We start from the raw sequence: 15,957 nt of genomic DNA on the forward strand, positions 1-15,957 counted from the left end.
TCACCTTCATCAAGAGGCTCCTTAGTTCCTCCTCACTTTCTGCCATAATGGTGGAGTCATCTGCATATCTGAGGTTACAGAGCTATCCATATTTTTCCATTAATAACTCAAATCTTGATCAATTCACTTTATATTCTTTTGCTTCAGTCCTCTGTAAAATTATGCAGCTTTGTGGAATGATCCCTAATGCCCCTTCTGGTTAAAAGAATTCTATATTCTGATTCCAAACTCCTTCTCTAGGAAAAATAACTCATTGTTTGGGTTTCCATAGATTTCAAGCTTACTACTTGTAATTTTGAATATATAGGTCAATCTCACACTATTTCACAATTCAGAATTGTCAAACAAAATGGTCCCCCTGAAAAACTGTCACCTGAAATCAATGTATACAACTTGAAAAAAAAAAACTGAATGCCAAGGCAAATTACAAACATGTTATATATATAAAGTAGGGGTCTCTTATACATAAGGGATCATCACCTGGAAAGAAAGTCTCTTCTGAAATAAAAATATTCCAGCCTGAATCTCTTCAAAATGTCTATCAGTTTGGCAAACTCTTTATCAAGGGATTCTTTATGGTTTCTCAAGTAGTTCAGCATTAAGATGCAAAGATTTAGCTTCTCCTCCATGATATATCTGAATTCCTATAAGAAGAGTCACAAAACAAGTTCCACTGTTCCAATGTTAAATATAAAGAAAGAACAGGCAATAGAACATGCTCTGGACATTCCAACACCAGCAGCATTCACTGGTATTGAACTCTAAAATGCTAACTGAACAGATGTCAATTCTCAGTTGCCTAAAGATGGATGATACTGTGAACTGATGACCCCAATTTAACAAGTACATATTGGGTACACACGGTGTGCCTAAAATTGAGCTTTGTTTTCTTTTTCTTAAGATAAGTGGACATTTCATCAATAATCACAGTAGCTTTATTAATAGAATAGAACGGGACTAGGAAATGCAGTAAAATCAGTATTTGTTGATTACCATATTCAAAACCATATTAAAAAGGTAAGATTGACAAAAGGGCTGATATTAACACTCCAGAGTTTGCAACATTTACTTCTTGCTTTAGCTTAACTTAGGGGGCTGATAAATGTTAGGAAGTTGTCCGGCAGTCAAGAAGTACAGATAATAAGTTATGGATAAATTTAAGAGATTTCCTTTTATATGCTTCCACTATAACAAAATTGGGAATAGCTACCTAAAATGTTTCCACATTCTGATATTCTGCTAACTTCTGGTATAATAAAACTGTCAAAGTCTCAGGAATAAGATTCTTTCGCACAATAATCATTCTATCAGAGAGAATTTTGAAAAGCCAAGGAAAAATTCAAGCTTAGACCAGCCAGTTCTCACAAGGATTCAAATAAAATACACTATTAATCTACATCTTATTTACTCTTTGTCTCTCCAACGCATATTCCATATCCTCACACTCACTCACACTTTTCATATCACACTCTTACTCTCACCGATATACACAACCTCATGCACATCCCCAGACACAAACTCTACACACATTGTCGGAATGAGAAGGCATAACACTGCAATGAAATCTTAGAAATGATACTGTGTATAGTAAGTGCTACCTGGGTTTAGAATGTAGAAGATAAACCAGGAAAATCACAAAATTCAGAACACTTACAGTAAGCTTGTACTCCCACTTTTCTTTCACAGTAATCTCTGGATTAGTTACCCACTGTAGAAAATGATCAATTCGTGTTTCAACTTCAGAAACACCTTCTTGCTGAAAAAGAATTCCATACCTTCAAATAGGAACTCAGTGAAAGGCATATAAAAAGAAGTAATTTAGAGAAGGTTTAATATAGGCAATTTAGAAAGCCATCAGAGAGAACTCCTTGTTATCTAATGCCACCCAGTGACTTTCCTTTATCCTAGGATGTTGCCATGCGAAGATGCTAACTCTCTACTCTACATATGCTGAATAAATCAGTTAAAACTATTTTCCAAAACAAAACCTACCCATTTTATTCCCCTCTCAAATAGAAGGAAGCAAGCATTTTCATGGATATTTTTTCATTCATTAAACTAAATATTATCTACTTAGACTAGGCAGTGACAGATTTTATTTTCTTGGGCTCCAAATCACTACAGACAGTGACTGCAGCCATGAAATTAAAAGATGCTTGCTACTTGGAAGAAAAGCTACGACGAACCTAGACAGCATATTAAAAAGCAGAGATACCACTTTGTGGACAAAGGTCCATATAACCAAAGCTATGGTTTTTCCAGCAGTTTGTACAGATGTGAGAGTTGGAGCATAAAGAATGCTGAGCACCAAAGAATGGATGTTTTCAAATCATGGTGGTAGAGAAGACTCTTGAGAGTCCCTTGGACTGCAAGGAGATCAAACTAGTAAATCCCAAAGGAAATCAACCCTGAATATTCATTGGAAGGACTGCTGCTGAAGCTCCTTTCCTTTGGCCACCTGCATAAAGTCAACTCATTGGAAAAGACTCTGATGCTGGGAAAGATTGAAGGCAGGAGGACGAGGGAGTGACAGAGGATGAGATGCTTGGATGGCATCACTGACTTAATGGATATGTGTTTGAGTAAGCTCTGGGAAACAGTGAAGGACGGGGAAGCCCGGCATGCTGCAGGCCATGGGTCAGGCATGATTTAGTGACTAAACAACAACAGCAATGTGCTAGACACTGTGAAAGGAACTGGAAATACCTACATGAAAATGGTGTTCTCAGCTTTCTCTGATCATCTAGGATTCCTAGTCAAAAATCGAGATAGAGAGAGACTTTCCTGGTAATCCAGTGGTTAAGAACTTTTCTTCCAATGCAGGTGACAGGGGTTCAATCCCTAGTCAAGGAACTAAGATCCCACATGCTACAAGGTAACAAAGCACGTGCACCACAATGCTTGAGCCCTCTTGCCACAACAACACGGCCCACGTGCTCCGGAACCCATGTACCACAACTAGAGAGAAGCCTGTGTGCCCCAACAAACGATCCTGCGTGCTACAACTAAGACCCAACACCCAAAAATAAATGAAGAAATGCTTTTCAAAAATTAAAATGGAAAAAGAAGTACTAGTCATTAGCTAGAAGGAGTTCAATAGTCTTCAGCCCTCTGATACTAAAGATTAACTTGTAAGGAATATAAGCTCAAGCAATCTATACCTAATGGTCAGCCTGTTAGTCCTGATTGACCCAGAATTAGAAGATGCACATTAGGAAGATTTGAGAAAAATCTTTTCATTTCATAGTAGGATATATTTTGTTCTCAACACATAGATAAGCCCGTGCAGCCCTACAGGCTGTAGGTCTGTAGATCTTCCTGGCCAGTGAAACAGCATACGATATGCAGATGTTATACAATACCAGATTCTGAAGTGTAGCTGTGAACTCCACTCCCTTTTGTTCAAGTTCTCTCAGTAACAGCAGCATTTCTTCATCCATTATCATGTCCAGAGATGACAAGCTGATTAAATTGCACTGCCACTCAGTGTCATTATTCTGAAACAAGTACCAAAATGTCCACAACCCTGTCATCCCAATGAAGAATATTCATTATTTTTATTTTATGAAAATGATGCCCATACGTCAATGTAATGATCTCCATCAAACATTCTAAATTATTTTATGAAATCCTTCTGCGTGCATGCTAAGTCACTCAGTTGTGTCTGACTCTTTTTTTTTGTTTTTTTGTTTTTTGTGTGTGTGTGTCTGACTCTTTATGGCCCCATGGACTGTAACCAGCCAGGCTCCTCTATCCATGGGATTCTCCAGGCAAGAATACTGGAGCAGGTTGCCATGCCCTCCTCCAGGGGATCTTCCTGACCCAGGGATTGAGACCATATCTCTTAAATCACCTGCATTGGCAGGCGGGTTCTTTACCAATAGCACCACCTAGAACTACTACACCCCCTCAACTGCTCATTTCCTCTCTTGGATGCCTTCAGCTTAACATTTACTCATTCTTAAAGCACACTCAGACATCTAATAGATAACATTTACATTTACATGATATAAACTTCTATGGCTCTAATTTTATGAAAAGAAGGAACAGGAAAGAAATTCTCAGGAAAAGAAAACTGTTGGTCACGGGAGGGTGCATTCAACAAATCCCATTGAAAACAGACTGGTTTCTTTGTCTCTCTTCCACTCATAGAAGATGCTGTCAGATGTTTCACAAAGCAAGTTTCTCATACTCCTCTCGAAGTCTCTGCATCCTCTCATACTTTAGATATAGGACAACAACACATTTAACTTCCTCCTTGCTGTGAGTTGGAAAAAAGTGAATGGGCTCTTATTCCAGATTCCAATTAGAAGGCAAAGACTTCCTAATCCATTAGTGAGATAAACTTCAGCACCAGAATGTTGCCAGCTGTTTAACCCCTGTTCAGAATTATAAACCTTTACAGGCTGGCATCTTGGCATCATTATTACCTCAGAGGACAGGGGATAAAAACATATCGCTGTGGTGGATTAGTCACCATGTCATTCAGTCTGGCAGTTTGGCATGGTTTCAAGAGCACACTAAAAAAAAATTGATGCATCTTTGCAACAGAATGTCAGGAAAGCACAATCCTCAGCAGAATGTTCAAGACTGTCTGAGAATGCCTTAGGTGAAGCAACATATGTCGCCCTGCATCCTTGGCAGGAGATATTCAAATGGCACTTGCCCCAAGGACGTTCTCTCCTTTCAAGGTCATAGCACAGCTGTCAACAGGAGGACATTCTGGACAAATCTATCATATACCCAACATGGGAAGACCATCAACGTCGTGAAAGAAAGCAATCTGCCAAAAAATGTTTCCTAGCATTCCAAGCACATAACTGGAAAGTACAAAGGAACGAAAATATACTAGGGAGTCAGGTTCCAACATTTCATTCACAAGAAAGCGTTTGACTGTTTCCACCCCTGTTGTAAAGAACTACCAACAGGCTGGAAGTTTTAAGGCACTAATTCATTTTGCTATTTTAAAATTAACCCCAAACATATAAAAATGCTAATTTATGTTCAGAATATAATAATCAGTGTCGTTAATTTGAGTCGGTACAATTATATTCTCAAGCAAAGAAATTTCATGTTTCTGCATGAAACAATGTAAATGAAACAAGTAAATTTTTGGTAGATACATTTACTTTGGGACTTGAAGAAATACTAAAAATAGTTCATGATCTCTACCACAATCTTTCAGACCCCAGGCTGGGGATCACTGCAGGTAGTCCTGAAAAATATCAAGATAGCAAAGATTTCTTAAGAATTCCCTGGCAGTCCAGTGGGTAGGATCCCATGCTCTCACTGCCAAGGACTTGGGTTTGAACCCTGCTTGGGGAACTAAGATCACGCATGCTGTGTGGCCAAATATATATGTGTATGTGTGTCTCTGTGTGTGTGGTGTGCGTGTGTTTACACATATATAAAGATTTTTAAAGTCCAGATTCACTGAACACATATTTCCACACCCCATGCTGGAGTCTCACTGTAGTTTTCAGCCATAACTTGAAAAAGATTCATTCTTCCAGGCTAAGAAACTTTAGACATAGGTTCCACAAACTATCAGTGGATTCTCTCAAAATGTCATGGGTGATCTTCAGCAAGATACAGACCTTTACTTAATAGCAAGCTATGAACATGTTGATTATTTTTGTAAAGGCTTCCATTTAATGATAATTACCTACCTCTGCAGACTGAGCAAGAATGAGTTCACAGTGTAGAGATTTTACTCCTTCAGAGTCGACACTCTTATGCTCTCCACTGACATTTAACTGCATTCCATTTCTTGAAGAAAAAAAAAACAACAGTAGTCTGGTCTGGTTAGCTATGCCTTATGTTTTAAGTCACAAGAATAAGATTTATTTATCACCAAACAATAAGCACTTTGTGTGCTGTGTAAGGACTGCATTAGGTACTTAAGACTACAGAGAGGAACAGAGGTAGTCTTTGCCCTCCAGGCGCTGCACACACTAGTGATTCTAGGTGGTTGCAAACAGGTAAGCCATACTTTCTTTTTAAGAATTGGAGCTAATAGTTGAATTTTTAATTTTTTCACTAAAAATCTAGATGTCTTGCTTTTCTATAAAAAATCAGAATATGTGGTCACATTGGGTCCATATATTCTTGATGAAACAACTATCTGGAGCTAAGCAGAGTAACACCCCATCTTTACCTGGATAATGTACTTTCCTCATTTTCACCCTGCTAATATAAGTATGTGCACTTATCCCACTGACTGTACTCATTTTGCTGCTTATGGACTTCTGGACTAGCATGTTATACAAAATCAGAAACAAACGATAACAGAAGGTAGAGTGTGTCAGGAAAGAGGTCAAAACAACATGCCATGCATGCACTCAGAAAGATTACTTAATCTCAAGGCATAAGAAAAGTAAGGGTGAGTGATGGAGGTTGATGGAAAACGTGTGAAGGAATCCGCACTCTTAGGAGAGAAGCTGAGAAAACATCACAAAGTTACAGAAGGAAAGAACGTGGCATGTTCAAAGAACTGCACACAGCTCATAACACCGCTGATAATGTGGAGCGGGGGACGCATGACAGAAAGTCGGTGAGAGGTTACTCTGTACTTACATCATGAATTCCTGTTGTAAGTGCTGTAACTCTAGAGCCAGCTTGTTTTTCTCCCCTCGTAAGTTCTGGAATCACATACAACATGAGGCTGCCCATGTTACTCTACTGGGACATTCACATTTCCATTTAAAATCCCCACCATGCAAGTTGTGAGATTATTACGGTATACCTCAATAATGCTTCCATATTCTGTGATTGTTGACTTAAGCTCTTCTATACTTACATCCTTCTGAAAAGTAGGAGAGAGAATTAATAGAAAATAAATGTATGAGTTTACCAAATCATATTTACTAGACTAGCAATCTGAGTCAAAGAAGAATTATAAATGCCTAATGATGTGATGAGACCTTCTACGAATCTCATGATTTGAAAATTCTGCTAGTCTGGGTTTGCGATTAAAACTATAGAAAAACAAAAGGGGCAGCAAGGCATCTATTATCTGACTGTGTTATTAAGTTCTATCTCTGCCTGGTCCAGTGAAATCATACCCTGAAAGGCAATTTTAAAATCCAAGTCAAAATTTTATTACTACAGCTTATTTAAGAAAAAAAAAAGCAGTTTTTACCTGCAAGTGACTAATAAATTATAAAAGCATCCAATTTTACCCAGTTCAAACCATATCTTTTAAAAATCATAGTTTTGCACTCCAAGACCAGAGGGTACAGTCAGTGCCTGACCTGTAGCTGTGTCCCAGGTCACATGTGAATGGCATGGTGCCTGGGGCCTGAGAAGTATCTTACGAGTGCCGGGCGGGAGAGCAGAGGGGTGGAAGGATTAAAGTTATGGAGGAAGTGAGCAGTCATTGCCACTACAATGTCACTACATGGGGAGAGAGAATGCCCATGAGGAGGAGACACAGTTGGTACCAAAGTCAGTATTCTGGTCAATGTCCACAAGCTGTGAAGGATGCCTTTGAAATGTCATAAACTGCAGGGAAAGGAAGTGAAATACTGCTCCTCCTTCCCTTTCCTGTCTTTGAATGTGGAAGCTTATTAACTTAGGCTGTGTCCTTTCTGTGTCTCTTAAAGCCACCAAACCAGCATCCCTGTAGCCAGGAAAGTTTGTTACCAAATAGGCTATGATCATAAGAGACAAATATAAATAGAGTAATATTTATCTATCGAATTAATCAGTCAAACTAGGTAGAACATAACTCGGGATACGTTGTTTTTCCCTGAAATGAATGACTGTACATTCGTTAATGTTGTTACGAATTAAAACTTCATCATCACAGGGAGTTTCTGGTTGGTCCAATGGTTAAAACTCCATGCTTCCAGAGCAGGGGTGCAGCTTCAGTCCCTGGTCAAGGAACCAAGACACTGAGTGCCCCAAGGTGTGGCCAAACAATTAAAAACAAAAGACAAACAAAACACTTCATCACCACTATTTAGCCAGTGACTGGTAAACTGGCATACTAATATTGTTGAATAAAGGGATGAATATCACCAGAATTTACAGAGGATATATTAAAATATCCCAGTGGAAAAGTTAATATTCTTCACTCAGAAGAACAATTTTTATTCTTACAAATAAAGAAATGCCTTATGACAGAATATTAGAATCAGATATTTTAACAGGGGTGGAGTTATGCAAATGCCTTCCTCTATTACTTTCAGGGAGTCTCCAGGATTCCATGGACAGAGACAGTACCAACCTTCTGTAAACTTGCATCTTTATTAAGCAAAGTGTTTTCATACATGTGTAACTGCATCTGAAAAGAAACACATTTAGGGAAGGCCACTAGGACATTGCTTTGGCAAAAGACAATGCCGCAAAATCATGACACAATCAGGAGACATGTTTCTGAAGCATTTTTTATATGCATGCATTTTTCACCTTATAAAGAGACTTCCCATTAGCCTCACAACAACTCTCAAGGCCAAGGTCATTGCCCTCTCTCTACCAGGAAGGAAATCAAAGCTCAGCACTATCCAGAGACTTGCCCGATGTCACACCTAGTAAGTGACAGAACAGAGCCTAGAATCTGAGTCTCCAACTTTAGCCAAGGGCTCTTCCCACTGTGTCACACTTCACATAATAAAAGGACATAGAGTGTGTTCATTTTTTGGTGAAAATAAAAATCTAGCTAGGACATGAACACAGACTACTCCATATGAGCATGCAAAAGGCTCTTCCTCTTTTAAAAAACAGTGTAAAAATGTTCAAGCTTTCTTTTAGCAAAGTGAATATTAAGGATATTATCAGTTTAAACCAAAAGCAAGCTTGTTGGCATAGACTCCTAAGTAGGATGTAATTGAGAAAAATGTATATTGTTTGAATGGAAAGCTTGGAAAAATAACAGCATAGTCAGAAGTAGAACTGTCATCATAATCATACATGTTTGATATTCCTTTATAGTTCTCAAGGTATTTTCACATAATCCTTTCATTTGAGTTTCCAACAAGCTTGTGGATGAGGTACCCATTTAATAGATGGAAAAACTGAGATTTAAAGAAGTTAACTAATTGTTTGGGGTTAACAATTTTACCCTGGAGAAGAAAATGGCAACCCACTTCAGTATTTGTGCCTGGAGAATCCCCATGGACAGAGGAGCCTGGCAGGCTACAGTGCATGGGGTCATAAGAGTTAGACAAGACTTAGTGACTAAACCAGCACTGCCATAAAGCTTTTAAGTTGAGAGGACAGGATTTGAATCCACATCTTCTCTGGCTCTTTCCACTAGTTTATGGCAGTTATGTTTTCCAAAACAGCCATTCCCAGAATAAAATCAGTGTTTAATGTCTATATTATAATGGCTATAATATATGTATATGTACATACACACATGGAATCGGGTGTCTGCCAGGAAAAGTGAGAATTCCACATACAGATATGAATTTTAAGTACATCATCATTTCAAACATATACTAAAGCAAAAAATACTGTTCAAATAAACCATCAGAGATAACAAAAAGCATGACACAAATTCCTGAATTTAGTAATAGTTACCTGTTTCTTGATAATAAAGTATGGCAGATATAACAAAAATATACAGTAAATAGATACTTTTATCAATATAGATTTAAAAATCATTTTTGTAAGACATAATTTCTTTATTTAATAGAGTTAAATTAAAAAGCAAGATGGACTTTTTTCCCCATCTCTCATTTTTTGCATTAAGAAGGTACAATAGCTGAGCTTTTCCCTAACTTAAGAATTTGAAAAATTAGATACTATTAAATTAGAAATTGTCACTATAATAAAAAATATAAATAATAGCAAATGGTGGCAAGGATGTGGAGTAATTTGAACCCCCATACATAGCTAATGGAAATGTAAAATGGTATAGCTACTTTGGAAAAAAAATCTGGCAGTTCCTCAAAAGGTTAAACATAGTTATCATGTGATGCAGTAATTCAACTCTTAGATACATGCTCAAGAGAAATTAAAACTTACATCCACACAAAAATTTATACCGGAATATTCATAGCACCATCACTCATTATAGTAAAAAGAAAAGAAAAGTAGGAACAGCTTAAATATCCAGCAACTGATGAATGAACAAAATGTGCTATATTCCTATAATGGACTATTATTCAGCAATACAAGGAAACGAAGTAATGATATATGCTATGACACGAAGGAACTCTTAATATACTAAGTCTCAGTGAAGAAAGCCAGTCACAAAAGACAATATAATGTATATGACCCCATTTATATGAAATGTCCAGAACAGCTAAATCTATGGAGATAGAAAGCTGATTAGTGTTTGTCTAGTGTTGGGGAAGAATGGAAAATGACCGCTAAAGGGATTTCTTTTTGGATGATAAAAGTATCTTAAAATTGGTTTTGGTGATGGTTGCACAACTCTGAATATATTTAATACTAAAAACCACTGACCTGTATACTCTAAGTGAATTTAATGGCATATGTGTTATATATCAGTAAAGCTGCTACCTTAAAAAAGCAGAAGCTGTCTTTTATATAACTCAGACATCTAGAGTACAAGTTTCAAAATTCATAATGAAAGGTCACTGTGTCAAAGAGTCACAAACATCTTCATAAAGTAATATTAATTTGATGCAAGAAAATATTTTACCAGTATTTGAGAAGTGCTTACTTGGTGCTCTTTCTCAGTTTTAGACAAGTCCTCAATCTTCTCTTCCAATTTATATATATCCATAATGTTCTTAGCATTCTAACGTAAAGTAAGATAGTATTCTTAGATTTAGACCAAAAAAAACATAAAAGGACATCACAAAGTCTTTTTTAGAAAGTGATATTTTTATCACTGACATCGTAATCCATTTTAAACTAAGGGACAGAACTTTAGACTTTGTCCAAAAATAACACAATCTTTTTAATGTGATCATCCAGGAATATTCTCAGTGATCCCTTCTTATTTTCCATTCTACCTGGGCCATTCACTCCCTAGACATAACTTCAGATTTGTCATTACAGTAACTGGGACCCTTCTGTTACCTTAATTGCAAAAACATCTCCCTCTTCAACCATTACTTCTTGTCTTTCCAGATTACTTCTTTGTGCACCAACAAACCTTCAGTTCCCACTGGAGCCTGCAATCCAATGATCTCACTACTTTCTCATTACCCTACCACCTTCCCGTGAACTCAGTCACCCCTTGACTCAGCTTAAATTATTTCATAGCCAATCATTTCAATCTCTTACTTCCACATCCCTTCAATCCCCTTGGCTCTCCCCTATTTCTTAGTATTTTCTTAATTTCAGCTTGCCATCCACTCCATGCCAGCACCTTTTCCGATAACGATTGTTAAAGAGAAATACGAATAAACCAATAGGTCACATATTAAATTTGTAAGCTTTAATCTCAAGGTTTTCTGGTTATTATATCATACCTATTCAAATGGCCATTTGTCTAAAGCAAGGATTTGCAAACTACCAACTGCCCTTCTCCATTCTCAGAGACCAACTCTGACTACTTGGTTTTATAAATAAAGCTTTATTAAGACACAACTGAGCCTGTTGTTTTCAGAGTGTCCTTAGCCACCTTCACCTTGCAATGGCAGAAGTAAGTGGTTGTGACAAAGTCCTTCTAGCCAGGCAAGCTTAAAAATATTTACTATCATGTCCTACAAAAAGTTTGCCAATTCCTGGCCTATTTCATTCTTTCTCTCTCCTTGAACTTCCAAAACCTCCTCCAACATCCTCACTCTCAGCCAATGACTTTGCTCTGTATTTCACTGAGACATTAGAAACTATTCAGTTCAGTTCAGTCGCTCAGTCACGTCCAACTCTTTGCGACCCCATGGACTGCAGCACGCCAGGCCTCCCTGTCCATCGCCAACTCCTGAAGTTTACTCAAACTCATGTCCATTGAGTCGGTGATGCCATCCAACCATCTCATCCTCTGCTGTCCCCTTCTCCTACTGCCTTCAATCTTTCCCAGCATCAGGGTCTTTTCAAGCGAGTCAGTTCTTTGCATCAGGTGGCCAAAGTATTGGAGTTTCAACTTCAGCATCAGTCCTTCCAATCAATATTCAGGACTGATTTCCTTTAGGATGGACTGGTTGGATCTCCTTGCAGTCCAAGGGACTCTCTAATAGAAACTATTAGAAGTGAATTTTCCACATTACTTGGATATATAATAAATATTTGGGAATATTATAAAGCATTTGCTGACCTGAGTACTTTATCCACTACCTTTGCTCCTGCTTCAGTCTAAGCCTTCACTGACTTTTGCCTGCTTTAATATTAATACAAGAGCCTCCTAATCGGTCTCCTCACTTCTTCCCTCGCCCCACAGTTGATTCTAAAGCCAGGAGCCAGAAAAATCTTGGTAAAACTGAAATTATATGATGTCACTCCTCTGCTCAAAACTGTTCAGCAGCTCCCATCTCACTCACCATAAACAACCAGAGTCCAAACAATGCCTTTATAAGATCCCGGGGGTCCAGGTCCCCACAACTCTCTGTAGCACCTTGTGGTACTTGTTCCCTCTGCTCCAGCCACACTGCTCTTGTTATCCCTTAAAAATGGTGGGCAGGCTACAGCCTGAGGACTTTGGACTTGCTATCTCCTCTGCCATGAGTGCTCTTTGAGATGAGCCTCACAGTTTTTAACCAGAAATTAACTTCACAGTTCTACTTTTCCTAACCACCCAATAAACTAGAGTTTATAAAATAAACCTTTATTTTTGTGTTTTTGACCACAAGGCAGGTGGAATTTTAGCTCTAAGACCAGGCATCAAACCCACATCCCTTGCATTGAAAGGTGGAGTCTTAAACAATGGACCACCAGGGAAGTCCCCTAACCACCCTAGTTTTAATCGCCGTTTTCTGTTCTTCTCTTGGTGGCACTAATCTCATCTAACATGCTAGTTTCACACAGGCTATTTTGCTTAAGTCCATATTCACTTAGAATACAGTCTGCTGCTACTGCTAAGTCACTTCAGTCGTGTCCGACTCTTCACGACCCCATGGACCACAGCCCACCAGGCTCCTCTGTCCATGGGATTTTCCAGGCAAGAGTACTGGAGTGGGGTCTATCTCCCAGTGATTGTGGGTATAAGAAGTAAATAAATGTAAGTGAATACTTGGCTTCCCCAATGGCCCAGTGACTAAAGAATTCACCTGCAAATGCAGAACACACAGGAGATGTGGGCTTGATCCCTGGGTCAGGAAGACCCCCTGGAGGAGGAAATGGCAAACTACTCCAGTATTCTCACCTGAAAAATCCCATGGACAGAGGAGCCAGGCAGGCTATAGTCCATAGGTTTGCAAAGAGTAGAATATGACTGAGTGACTAAGCTCTCCATCAAATAATTACCCAAGCTATTGTGCTCTTCACAATGCATCAGATTTTCACCTCCGATGGTAACTGCAGCCATGAAATTAAAAGACGCTTACTCCTTGGAAGAAAAGTTATGACCAACCTAGATAGCATATTCAAAAGCAGAGACATTACTTTGCCAACTAAGGTCCGTCTAGTCAAGGCTATGGTTTTTCCTGTGGTCATGTATGGATGTGAGAGTTGGACTGTGAAGAAGGTTGAGCACTGAAGAATTGATGCTTTTAAACTGTGGTGTTGGAGAAGACTCTTGAGAGTCCCTTGGACTGCAAGGAGATCCAACCAGTCCATTCTGAAGGACATCAACCCTGGGATTTCTTTGGAAGGAATGATGCTAAAGCTGAAACTCCAGTACTTTGGCCACCTCATGCAAAGAGTTGACTCATTGGAAAAGACTCTGATGCTGGGAGGGATTGGGGCAGGAGCAGAAGGGGACGACCGAGGATGAGATGGCTGGATGGCATCACCGACTCGATGGACGTGAGTCTGAGTGAACTCCGGGAGATGGTGATGGACAGGGAGGCCTGGCATGCTGTGATTCATGGGGTCGCAAAGAGTCGGACATGACTGAGCGACTGAACTGAACTGAAAGGAAACAGTGACATCTATATGCCTTTTCTACACAAGTCAATCATTGTAATGCCATCTCATGAAGAAGAGTTCTAAGTCTCCTTCCTTCTATCTCAATTCTAAATTGGTATACTATAATTCTTTGATGGTAGGCAATCATCTTAAATATGAGAAGAAAAATATCTTACATTGGGAACTTACTTCAAAAGCACTAGTTTCATGGAAACCTGGCCTGGCAGCTATAATATATCTAAATAAAATACAAAATTTCTTTCCAATCTTTAGCTGTTCCTTTGCAATCCATTATGAATGTCCACTTAGGCCATGAATTGGATAACTCTTCAGATCATTCATTGCAGCTTAATAAATAACTCTAATAAACTTATATAAAGCACAACCAAAAAACTATACATAATGATTGACATTCAAAAGGTACCTATAGAGAATTTTTCTTCAAAATAGTAACTTACTAATAGCTTTTCTACCTGTTCTTCCAATGATGTAATTTTGTTGCTTAAAAATATATATTGCATAAAAGTTTTCTAAGATTTTACTAATATTTACTAACATATATAAGGTATATTATGGTTAACAAAACAGCTTCACATGATTATCCTAACCTTTGAAGTAACTGTAGGGAATAGGTATTATTAATCCCTCAGAAGATAAATGGCCTTTCCAAGGTCAGACTGTCAAAGAATTTAAGATCTAGGTCTTAGAATCAATGACCTTTGCCATCTAGTTTTGTGGAATAATATTGGAAAATTATTAAATAATGTCTACACTTTCCTCCTTGATTTGTATACTGTTTAGATGGGTTAATTTCATTTCATCTTAAGTCTGAATTTCTTAAATCCTATTTCCTCATGGAGAATTACAAAGGTAATATACTTATGTCCAAACAGGAAAATTCTGTCTACTCTTCCTCACTTGTCATTTGACAAAGCAACCTAGTATTTTGCCCACAGGAGCCTGAAATTCACATGATTTGAATTTCATATGAACCCAGGGTCAGGACCCATGATTATATGATTTCCATATTTATCTGTACAGTCTGTTTAACAATTTCAACATACCTCTTCTTGGAGAATCCGAATCTTAAGAATCAGAGCCCGGTTTTCTGTCTCCTGATTTATTAAGAGAAACATAATTTTAAAGTATTTGAGAAACTTATGAAAATAACAAATATTTACTTCCAGAGTTATCAACATTTCTTCATCAACCTTAAATATAGCACTGACATATTGCACATAAGCCTAGTCGGAAAATATTCTCAATATGGGGTTAAGCCTTTGCTTCCAGTTTCTCGGTATCAGTGAGAAGTCACTCTCCTCCTTGACTCAATCTAACCATGACAGAGAAGGAAAGACGAGAAACAAAAAAAAGGTTATGTGGTTTGCCTAAAGTTACACAGCCCTCCGAAACGGGGCTTGCATGTTCTCAGCCTGACTCCCAAGGGTGGGCTTTTGGTCACTGCTCCACATGACTTCCACATAGAAGCTCCTTAGTGGTCCCAGACTGAGTCCTTGCTGTATTCATAAAGACTTGCAGAGTCACCTGATACTTAGTGAGTCCAGTCTCCACATTTTATTGTTGAGGCAAAAGCTAAGCTAAACTGTGTTGCTTGTAGGAGGTCATGAGTGAAAGACCCAGGCCTGAAATTCAAGTTTCCTGATACCTTACAGACCTAAAAATAAATCAGTCTGAATGACTTTCAGCTGACCGTCCCCCTACGTCCGACCGTGGTTAGTAATGCTCAAATAGTGCTAGAGGGATTTTGAAGATTATTACTGAAGCTCCAAAAAATAGTTTAACAGTCTCCATGAAAATAATTACTTCTCTGATAGTTGAAGCTTAGTCTAAATAATGTTTTGCTCCCAAAATTACAAGCCTGTGCATATTTAGTGTTAAGGACTGATTAATGGAGCTAATTAATAATCTGTACATGCTGAAAAAAATGAATGTTTTTAAAAACCAGAGAAAAAGGTGAAAGTTTGACACACAGATTTTTTTTTTTTGGAAGATGTGACTTTCAGTATCAGA

General features: G+C 38.2%; 1 protein-coding gene across 1 annotated transcript in view; it reads right to left on the reverse strand.

Moving 5' to 3' along the window:
• The window catches only part of IRAG2 (inositol 1,4,5-triphosphate receptor associated 2), a 102,114-nt gene that overhangs the window by 63,526 nt on the left and 22,631 nt on the right, over positions 1-15,957 (reverse strand). Inside the window, exons 8-16 of the mRNA XM_068971224.1 lie at positions 14,991-15,041; positions 10,637-10,714; positions 8,231-8,287; positions 6,746-6,805; positions 6,577-6,641; positions 5,670-5,769; positions 3,363-3,497; positions 1,655-1,756; positions 481-644 (exon numbers count right to left, since the gene is read on the reverse strand). Coding sequence (XP_068827325.1) covers positions 481-644; positions 1,655-1,756; positions 3,363-3,497; positions 5,670-5,769; positions 6,577-6,641; positions 6,746-6,805; positions 8,231-8,287; positions 10,637-10,714; positions 14,991-15,041 — 812 coding nt within the window. The remainder of the gene's footprint in view (positions 1-480; positions 645-1,654; positions 1,757-3,362; positions 3,498-5,669; positions 5,770-6,576; positions 6,642-6,745; positions 6,806-8,230; positions 8,288-10,636; positions 10,715-14,990; positions 15,042-15,957) is intronic.

Source organism: Capricornis sumatraensis, chromosome 4, assembly GCF_032405125.1.
Source record: "Capricornis sumatraensis isolate serow.1 chromosome 4, serow.2, whole genome shotgun sequence".
In the NCBI taxonomy this organism is placed as follows: Eukaryota; Metazoa; Chordata; class Mammalia; order Artiodactyla; family Bovidae; genus Capricornis; species Capricornis sumatraensis.